The sequence below is a fragment of the Eriocheir sinensis genome, chromosome 41 (genome assembly GCF_024679095.1).
Source record: "Eriocheir sinensis breed Jianghai 21 chromosome 41, ASM2467909v1, whole genome shotgun sequence".
Lineage (NCBI taxonomy): Eukaryota > Metazoa > Arthropoda > Malacostraca > Decapoda > Varunidae > Eriocheir > Eriocheir sinensis.
In genome coordinates, this window is record NC_066549.1 from 2,154,682 (window position 1) to 2,165,655 (window position 10,974).

General features: G+C 44.3%; 2 protein-coding genes across 2 annotated transcripts in view; one reads left to right on the forward strand and one right to left on the reverse strand.

Annotated features, from left to right (window-relative positions):
- LOC127009489 (superoxide dismutase [Cu-Zn]-like) overlaps nucleotides 1–10,711 on the reverse strand; it is an 11,014-nt gene extending 303 nt beyond the window's left edge. Inside the window, exons 1-5 of the mRNA XM_050882595.1 lie at nucleotides 10,548–10,711; nucleotides 2,232–2,398; nucleotides 1,706–1,823; nucleotides 708–919; nucleotides 1–276 (exon numbers count right to left, since the gene is read on the reverse strand). The exon at nucleotides 1–276 is cut by the window's left edge and continues 303 nt beyond it. Of these exons, the coding sequence (XP_050738552.1) occupies nucleotides 103–276; nucleotides 708–919; nucleotides 1,706–1,823; nucleotides 2,232–2,354 (627 nt within the window). The 5' untranslated portion in view covers nucleotides 2,355–2,398; nucleotides 10,548–10,711 and the 3' untranslated portion in view covers nucleotides 1–102. The remainder of the gene's footprint in view (nucleotides 277–707; nucleotides 920–1,705; nucleotides 1,824–2,231; nucleotides 2,399–10,547) is intronic.
- Nucleotides 6,403–10,974, forward strand: part of LOC127009487 (chymotrypsin BII-like) — a 41,047-nt gene continuing 36,475 nt past the window's right edge. The window contains exon 1 of the mRNA XM_050882593.1: nucleotides 6,403–6,406. The gene's annotated coding sequence lies outside the window, so the exon portion shown is untranslated. The remainder of the gene's footprint in view (nucleotides 6,407–10,974) is intronic.

The following is a 10,974-nucleotide window of genomic DNA, read 5'->3' on the forward strand; positions in this document are numbered from 1 at the left end:
ATTTTTTCTTCTATTCAGGCATCGGTGAGCAGAGACCGCCAAACAGCGAGCAGCACCCGTCACGGACTTGCTGAGGTGTGTGCGGCCTGTCTGGAAGGTCTGTTAGTTCGCGGGTTTGCTGGTGAGGTAGATGGTGCAGCAGGCGACCCTCCCGCCGGCGTTCCCGGTCTTGAGCGAGCCGTCGTTGTTGCCGAGGCCAAGATCGTCCTCGCCTGCATGCACGACGATGGCGCGGCCCACGATGGAGTACTGGCCCCACAGGCTAAGAACGTTGTCCTGCGGTAGATGGGGAACTGTTTTAAGGTCTGCCCAGCTAACATGCCGATGCAAACATTTCCTCACCCCCTTGTGGTACGGGGAAGAGCAATGAGGCCACGCGCAGCTATGACGTATGCTTCCTTAATCAATAATAATAAATAATGTGTTTTCCCGTAGCGACCAGTGGCATCAGCTCCAAGCGTAACACTTAAGATTTTTAGACTGACTGCATGTGTTCTTTTTTGTGTGTTGAATATCACTAAAATGATAAGAAGCTTTGGAAACAACCACTTGATAAAATGACAACTATGCATTGTCTACTTTTCTCCACACAGCTGAGAACAGAGGTAAGACAGGACACGTATCACAGCCATTTTAGCTTAAGACATTTCTAAAGACATTTTTCTCCACAACTGAGAACAGACGAAAGACAATGCTCGTATACTCACAACTATGCTGGTGTTGGTGGCTGTCCTCCCAAATGCGTCGAGCTGGACAGACCTCACGTTGCCCAGATCCCCGACGTGGCGCTCCGTGGCGTTAGGGGCGGAGTGTTTGTTGCCCATGGGGTTGTAGTGGCCGCCGGCGTCAGTGCAGTTGTTCTCTGAGCCATCCACGCCCCACTCATGCACGTGGAAGCCATGCAGCCCTTCCGTCAGTCCTGCAGGAATAGCGAACAGGGGTGGTGATGGTGATGGTCATGAGGAGACACTATAAAACTGTATGGTGATGTTTTGTTTACATTGTGAAGTGAGAAAAAGTAAGGGGCAGGGTGGGCTTTCGCGTGTGTGTGTGTGTGTGTGTGCCACTTTCTGACATGTACTCATAAAACTGACTGAAAATAAAAGTCCAGCATGTGATCAGAGTGTGGTAAATTGTACACACACACACACACACACACACACACACACACACACACACACACACTGGCTGAAAATTACAAGTCCAGCATGTGATCAGACTGTGGTAAATTGTACACACACACACACACACACACACACACACACACACACACACACACACACACACACACACACAAGGAATGACGTAAAGCTGTATAACTAAATAATAGGAACCATTCTTTATCGGGGGGCCTGCAGGGATGGCGGAGAGGGAAGGAAGGAGGGAACAGGTGAGTGTGGCGCGGGAACCCCCGAGGAAAGTCCACAGGTTATCTCCTTACCTGGACACACAGACAGACAGACAGACAGACAGACAGACACAGAGACAGAGACAGAGACACACACACACACACAGACAGACAACACACACACACACACACACACACACACATCACTTTTGATATACTTTTGCTATGGAAGACATGCAGTGTTGATACCCATTTATTGCAGTTTCTCTAACATTTAAGTACAAATCACCTAGATAGGGCTGTGTGGCCTTAACATCTATGCATATCTTTGTAATTCTTTGTAAATCCTTCTCTTACCATAGATAACGCCGTTGATGAGGACGGGTGAGGTGGGTCGGAGCTGCTCCAGGGTCAGCGTGCCGCTCACTGAGCCTCCGACAGGGGTGTCCTGTAGCACACACCGGGCGTATCGACTCTGAGGGGAGAGACATCGGTGAGGGAGGGTCTGTCTTTCGTCAGCGTTAGTAAAACTGTCTATGATTCATACTCACACAATTATGAATCTAACACGTGATCAGGCCGTGGTGTGTGTGTGTGGGTGTGTGGGTGGGTGTGTGTGTGTGGGTTGATGTATTTGAGCTGCTTCAGTAACTCCCCCCTCCCCTCACCAAGTTACAATCTAGATAACTCATGGTTCATCAAATCACTGAAAAAATAATGTGACCATCATTGAATATGTCGTTCAATGTGCTTAAAATATGTAAACCAGACGCGCAACCATGCAGGCAGCGTTCCGAGGGAATACATGATGAGGGGTGAAGCGGAACACGACTTAATTAATTCTTCATGAAGCGCGAGACACTGCGCAAGGGGACTCACTCACCTCGGAGGACTGCTGTGATGTCATGAGGTCGGGGTGGGCATAGTAGACACACAGGCCGGCCACCAGCGCGCCGATCCCAATGCACACCACCGCCGCCACCACGTAGGCAAAGGTCTTACTCATGATGCTTCTCCTTTGTGTTCCTTTCTGACCTTGGTTCCGGGATGCTGCGTAGTGGAAGACAAAACAGGTTTTAAATTGTGTTGAGTTTTTCCACAACCATGTACTGTACACGTTTATATTACGGTGTGTTAAGAGAGCAATTACATGCGCACGTACGTCTCCTCCAATGTTTGGTTTTGCTTACCGAGTGACTACGACGAGGGTAAACTACGCGTAAAGATACATTACGTAGATCGTCTTTGGCTTCTATTCCACAAACACTTATAAAATAGTTACATGTGCAAGTCCCATCGCATGCCTGATCAGGAGTGACTACGCCGAAGGGAGACTACGTGTAAAAATATCGTAGAGAGATCGTCATTGGCTTCTATTCTACACACATTTATAGAGTAGTTACATGCGCACCTCTTTCCCTTTTTTTTTGTTGCATATCCTCACTAGTTTAACGATCAGGAGTGACTAAGACGAGGATGAACGATAAAAAATACATGTAAAAATACTGTATAGCGAGCACGTCCTTGGCTTTTATTCCTCAAACGTTTTAAGCAGACGCGATCGGCGGAGAGTGAGGCATTCTAGGAAAACTCTGCCATGCCACACGATCCTCGCTCTTAGTGGAACCCCTTAACCCAGATGCCTCGCACAGCCACAACACTGAGCCAGCACACAGTTATTACCCCCTTAAAACTATGCATGCTGAAGCCGTGAGGGGGAATGCCATTAGTATATATGAGTCCGTATTCTCAGAAGCTTCCGCCTCTCAAATTAACAATCTCCTTAGGCTGAAAAGGAGTTTAATCCTGTTCTCATGAGTGGTTTTCACGTTCCTTGTAAAGAGGTCTTGTCACACTATCACCGTAGTCATAAAGCTATACCTCCCATTGAAATCCCTACACCTCCTACGAAAGCCTTGCCAAATGTGTGTGCTAGGGCGCCCTAGTCCTTAGAATATAGCCCTTGTCTTCAAGTTCTAGTTGCTCATTCTACATGGTCTTACGCCTTAAATTTTCTTTACTTACGAATCCATCATTTTATTTCTCACTTCCACTAATTTTCCAGTCCTTTATTAATACTGCAGTGTAACATTCCCTCCTTCCTTAATTCCTTCCACTTAATCCCGTACAGAATATATGATACAACACTATAACATCTGCATTGCTGTTCAGATCTATACGATTACATTCATGAAATATAATATACGCGTCATCATCATTTTGTGTTGTCATTATTATTACTACTACTACTACTACTACTACTACCAAGACCACTACTACAACTACCACTACTATTACTATAGTCATAATAATAATAATAATAATAATAATAGACCTCTTTAAAACAACGCACCAAGACTATTCACCTGCATATATATCATATCAGAATTTGCTTGACGGTCCTGGCATTCAACATATAGTACACAGGCTCCATTTTTCATCATAATGCCATATATGGCTGACATTGTATGCAAGATGGGACACACACCAAAAAATGGCAGAAATGCGATAATTAAAGCAGGCAGAGCAACTGGCAGCTCTGTGGTGTGTTGGTTTGAGTTGAGACAACGCCGCCGCGCAAACGCTGCCAAGTGTTGTACAAATTTCTTTGTATTCACTCACAAATAGAGAATCAATCATAAAAAAGAGAGAGAGAGCACGGTGTGCGAGGAGAGAGGCGGTGTGCGAGGTCAGTTCTTAAGATTTGCCGGACTATACTACTACTACTACTACTACTACAACTACTACCACTACCACAACTACCCTTACTGCTACCACCACTACCACTACCACTACTACTACTACTACTACTACTGTTCGCCTCTCAAACTTGTATAATAGATGAGGATTCCACAAGCACTAGTACCAGCCCCCTCATTCTCATCCTCCCGGCGTCACACACCTGGTAGCGAGGAATACTGAGGGAACTTTTATGACTCTTGTATTCTCCCTCCTTCTCCTACTTCCCCTGGGCCTCACAACGGTTCTGGACTGGCCTTGACGAACCCATTGGACGCCCATTTCTGACTTCCTGCATACGTGAGGTGGATATTTTTTTTTTTTTTTTTTTTTGCTTGCTTTACTTCTCGGATGCCACATTTTTTTTTACTTGTGGTGAAATAAAGGTGGTTGGTCTTGTAGTAGTGTATAATTTGGTTTGTTATTGTTGTTATTATTTTGTTATTTTTAACAGTTATTGTTGCTTTCTTTTTGTTCTTCGCCTTTGTCTTTTTTATTGTCTTCTTTTTTTCGTCTTCGTATTCTTCTCCTTCTTCTACTTCTACTCCTTCTTTTCCTCTTTCTCCTTCTTCGTCTTCTTCTTCTTTTTCTTCTTTCTATCTTTATTTTGGCATGCACTATTTTTTTTGGCTAAGCATAAATACATAAGATTAGCACGCACGCACGCACGCACGCATCCCATATCAATATCATCACAGTTATTATTGCCATTCGTTATTACTATCGTCATTTTCATTATTTATGTAGGTGTATCATTCAGATTTTTTTTTTTTTTTGTTTTTTTTTTTACTGCTCATGTATATCACCTCGCGCGTAGTGCATCACAGCAATCAATAACTCAGGGACAAACAGGCAGAGCTTGAAATATCAAACTTGATGAAAGCTGTGGTTATACTTTTCATAACGAGACAATTACCAGGAGTGCATTGCCTTACTAATAGACACTTCGAGATAGCAGTAACGTCTGAACTCCAAGCAGACACTTATTATCAGTAGGCCACAGCGTGAAATATTAAATCTGATGAAAGTTATAGATGTCCATCGCCTGTTTTTTTTTATATAGTTGGTTTTGTCGGCTATCTTAAATCACTGTTTAATTAAGACTGAGTTTGTAATATGTGGATTTAACACTGTGAAAAGCCAACACTTCTGACTAACTCCGTCTCAAAAGTGCTTGGAATTAAAAAGTCAAACTAGCCGCATGATTTTATGAATACTAAATACGACGTTTAAAATAAATCTGCCGCCTGTGTGCTGTGGTTTTAGTTATATGGGTTTATCATGAGCATTTCCTTTCCGTCCCCTTTACACGTTATACGAAGGATATGACATCACCCATGCGCCGACGTTTCATGGTCTCTGAAGGGAGGGGCTACATGATGCGAGTGTGTTCGTGTGTCACCCGAAACTGAAGTACGTGTGAATGAGTAAGGCTGGAGGAAGCGGAAACAACGAAAGCATCCATTCCATATATACGTCACCCAAAATTTAAATATTCAAATGACTAGACGCGTAATGTTGGAGGAAGCGGAAACAACGACAGCGCCCTTTCCATATATGCGTCACCCAAAATTTAAATATTCAAATGACTAGACGCGTAATGTTGGAGGAAGCGGAAACAACGACAGCACCCATTCCATATATACGTCACCCAAAATTTAAATATTCAAATGACTAGACGCGTAATGTTGGAGGAAGCGGAAACAACGAAAGCATCCATATAATCATCCGTCACCCAAGACCCAAATATACAATTGAGTAAACGAGTAATGCTGGAGGAAGCGGAAACAACGAAATGATCTATACGTCACCCCAAAACTGGAGTACAAAAGAATAGTTGAGTAATGCTGGAAGAAGCGATAGCATAATGAAAGCCTCCATGCGTTACCCAACACCAAAGTACAAATGAAAAGATGACTAATCCTGGAAGAGGCTTAACCTAATGAAAGCCTCCATGCGTCACCCAAAACTGAAATACAAATGAAAAGAGGAGTCACGCTGAGTGGTCGATTTTCCAACCCGCGGATTAGTCCGGGTCCGCTGCGCTCGGCTCAGACATGGCTTAGATCGTAGACTTTGTAATGGGAGAGTTGCGACATTGCATCTATAGCGGGTATGGCCCGTGATTAGATTGGGTTCGTGGGCGCACCTGTGTGAACATCATCGACTTTGCTAACTAGTAATGAAGGATGAATGATGGGAGTTCTTGTGGATTCTTTAGCAATATGGGGTTATGTTCCGTGATGGGCTGCAGTCACGAAATAAGACGTGGGTGCAAATTTTAAAGAGTCTTAGTCAGTCCTCAAGAAGATGGGAGTGTATACTGGCGACGCGCTGGAAAACAGATCGTCAGTAACCTAGATTAGATTGGAAATGAAGTTATTGGAAAGCCCCACCACACACACACACACACACACACACATACAACCCCAGTCCCCCCACACATCACACATACAATCCCCCCCCCCCACACACAAAAATACAACCCCCCCACACACATACAACCCCCCCCAACCCACACACAATACTACAACCCCCCCCCCACACACACACACATACAACCCCCCCCCCACACACACATACAACCCCCTCCCCACACACTCGTACAACCCCCCCCTCCCGCTCCCACACACACACTCAAAAGTTCTGCAGTTAGAAAATTGACTGCAAGAAAATCACCTAGGGAAAACGACTCCTCCTCCTCCTCCTGGAAACGTTCATACCGATTGAGTGTCGTGAAGGAAAAACAAGAAAAACAGAAACTAAAAAAAAAAAGGAAAACATCTGGGTACGAAAAGGCAAAGTTATTAGTCTTCGAAAAAATGTACTTAGCTGGCTCACGGACGTAATGTAGCGGGTCTGTTGCGATGCCTTACTAAAACTGCACCGCAACGTACTGGGACATTTTTAACAATCGGCTGCCAAACACATACATTTAACAAGGCTTTCGTAGGCGATTTGGGGGCATTTCCAGGGGTAGATTCATGACCCTGGTGGTAGTTTGACCTTTCTTCTGTACCATGGATGTGAAAAATAGCCCTTTGGAAATAGTTGGTGAGATTGGTGACAAGGTTTTCGTAGGCGTTTCGGGCATTTCCAGGGGTAGATTCATAACCCTGGTGGTAGTTTGACCCTTCTTCTGTACCATGGATGTGAAAAAATAACCCTTTGGGAATAGCTGATGTGATTGGTGACAAGGCTTTCGTAGGCGTTTGCGGCATTTCCAGGGGCAGATTCATGACCCTGGTGGTAGTTTGACCCTTCTTCTGTACCATGAACCTTAAAAGAAAACCCACTCATGAGAACCCGATTGATCTCCTTTTCGGCCTTTGGATATGGTGGCTGTACTCGATTGGTGGAAATGTCTAAGAATACCAATCCAGAAACGTTTGGTGCAGAACTGACAATATCCGGCGTCGTGGAAAAATGGGGCATCTTGACAAATTGCAGTATCCGTGACATATTGTTAATCGATATGCGAAATAGCTGCATGGCGGGTTGAATCTTGGCCGTGGAGGGGGAGGTAGGAGTAAGGGTAGGGGGGGAGACTGGGACACTGCTAAAGGGGGGCATTGACTCTTTACATTTTGAGTGAACGAATAAATAAATAAAAAATATGAGTGTGCGTGTGTGTATCACTTGACATATCATAATTCAGACTCAAAACATGTATCTCTTATTCATTCTCTTGCCAGCTGATGTGTTCTTGCGGGGTCCTTTTTCTGTACTTTTCCTTTGTTACTTGACGAATACAAATGACCCGTGCATAGCTCAGCCGTAAGTTCCCCTATAGCGGGCGGGGAACCCCAGTCAGTCTTTTGCATTCACCTCGCTTATTCCTTCGATTATTTATTCTCTCTCTCTCTCTCTCTCTCTCTCTCTCTCTCTCTCTCTCTCTCTCTCTCTTCTGTCTGTCTGTATCTGTCTGCCTGTCTGTGTCTGTCTGTCTGTGTGTTTGCCCGTCCGTGTCTAAGAATAAAAAAAAAACAAGTCCTCGGCAATTCATATGATACCAACAGGGATATCCAGCAGGGGAAGGTAATTTGTGCGTGTCTCAGATTGTTCAGGTCAGGGATTGGCTGACGGGGAAGGGTTATCAGAAGAAGCATCGCGCACGCATAATTAGTCCTTTGTGAGGGTGTGTATCTATCTATCTATCTATCTATCTAACTGTGAAGAAAGGCGGGGAAGAAGAAGGGAGTGCCTGTTCTTTTTTTCCTTCCTCTCTCTCTCTCTCTCTCTCTCTCTCTCTCTCTCTCTCTCTCTCCCCCTCATCGTTTCTCTTCCCATTTTCCTTCTTTTTTATCTTTTCCTTCTCTGTTTTCTTCATTTTTTTCCTCTCTCTCTCTCTCTCTCTCTCTCTCTCTCTCTCTCTCTCTCTTAGAAGAATAACGTAATACTGAAGGAGCTGGAGGAGGCCTTTAAGATTCTTTGATTGTTAAAAGTACGTACGCTGAATTAGTATTTAATGTTGAAGTTCTTTACTCTTCTATTATTCTCTTGTCCTCCTCCTCCCCTACGCCCCTGTCCACCCAGCAGTGAATGGGTACCAGGTATTAATCGGGGGTTCTGTCCCGTCTCCTGGGATCTGTTCCCTTATCCTATGATTTCTTCCCCTCCTGTCTCTCTCCGGCATATGACCACAGATGTTGCGCCGACTAAACGAAACTTTCCAACTTTCCTCCTCTTCCTCCTCCTACTCCTCTCTCGTCGTTTTCACTTTACATTTTCTCTTTCTCAGCATCTCAGGTGTTTGGAGGCTGCTGAAAAGGTAACGTATAAAATCTGCATTCCTCCCTCACTATGTATACCTGTTTCGTCTCTTAATATTGATAATGATAAGTATTCGCGGACTGTTGCTGTGCTAAGAACAACAGAACAACAACGTACTAATGATGAAGAATTTCCCGTCGCGAAGGTCATGCGCGGGTTGCCAGGGATTTCCAGAAGGAGAGATTAGTCACTTTCCGGTTGGAGGCTATTCGACCAAAACGTTTCGGTACCCAAATTCTCACAAAAGACAGGGCTTTCGTAGTAGCGGTGAGCATTTCCATAAGCACCTGTGTGACCCTGGTGGTAGTTTGACAAAGTTTCTGCACCATGAACCTAAAAATAGCATTCATAAAAACCCGACTGATTTCCTCAATGTCGCTGCCCTTGGAAATAGTTGAAGTGACAGGTGGTAAGCGACTGGCAATACCTGTCCTTCATTATCTCGAGCTACGCATGACGCAGGTGGCTATATCCGTGGCTATATCTATCTCTGGTTTGAAGCCGAATTCTCCGGAAACTATGCAATGCCAGTGCCTACGCTCTTCCGTCACACCCACATATGATATCCGGATTCTCCTGTTGTTTGTTTCTTATCTTGAATGAGTAAGATGAATTGATTAGCAAGCTTTTGTCCTGCAGTGAACTAGCTGAAGATATAGACATAAAAATAGATAGATAGATAGACTTAGAACCTGTAACTACGAGACATCTCAAATAGGTTATGATAGATTTTAGACTACGGTTTCATGTATTATTTCCGGCTCTGAAAAATCGCTTTTTTGGTAACGTTTGCAACACAAGTTTTCCTCCGCTATCCATCCAAGTTATACCTTTAGTTAGTTTTCTTTTAGCAACACAAGAACAAGAGCTTTTTCACAACACTTAAGAATTCGTAAAGGTAAAAGTACAGTTGAGGGCGTACGATGTAGCTACGCGTGGCCCAAGTGCTCATCTAAGTCTCGATCCTTGGCCCTTGAGACTGTGGAGGGTGAGAACTCATAACCTCGGGCGACAATGCAAGCGTGACATCAGCATAAGACGGTTTATCTTCCCAGACTTTCTCCAGGTATTCTTGTGTGGCCTTGTTGGAGGTGTTGTGGCAGGATACGTGTATGGTGACGGCCACTGATGCTAGAACACACACACACAGAGAGAGAGAGAGAGAGAGAGAGAGAGAGAGAGAGAGAGAGAGTGTCTGCGTCAGTGTGTGTGTGTGTGTGTGTGTTCGACATCCGCCTAACTTCTACTTAAGACAGGATGTGCCACTCCCTGCTAAGGATTTTAATAACCGAAATATATATTGTTTGATAAGTGGTTAATCTGGGTTTATCTGCACCGCCGCTTTCACATGCCTGCAGGCTTAGGATAATGGAACTTAAATCTCTCTAAACTTTAATACGTTTATATAAAACTTTAAATGATAATGTATTTGATGAATGTTCCCTCCCAAGTCCATGTTAAAGGTGTCTTGATACTAACAGGTAAATTAGGTAGCTTGATGAGGCACCGTGACGTTCAGAAGGTGTAAAATTACTGCAGTTAATGGCAAATGTTTCATTACTCAAACCATTGTTATATTATGCACTTAAAAGGTCTTCCATGTTATATGCAAAGGAATCGTTAACTATACCTGCTGACAACACAATCAACGTCGAGAATGATGAGAGCAGACACTATCTTGACGTACCTTGAGCGGGCTTGCAGTGCTGTGAAGGTTCTGTTCCTCCTCTCTCGTTATATGCACACACACCAACACCGAGCGAGAGACTGACTGAGACTGGTACCGTGGTACGCCATACGCGTACGAGGAGGTGGCAGCCACCGAATGCTAGTTGTCGGACGGCACCACTTAGAGATCCTTACAGGAGATGTCATACTATATCTAATAATAACTACGGATAACCTTTTTTTTCGGTATTTCGTTGGGGATATACCCTAAGGGAGGAAGGCGGTGCATGCCGCGCAACCACCCATACGGCGGGTAGAGAGATGAACTTAATGAGGCAACTTCCTTGTTTTATCCATTGTTTCATTTTTATATTCTTGCCACACTACATGGTATTTTCATTGGTATGGCAAACTTACGAATATGAGGGCCACTAGTGACTAGTGAG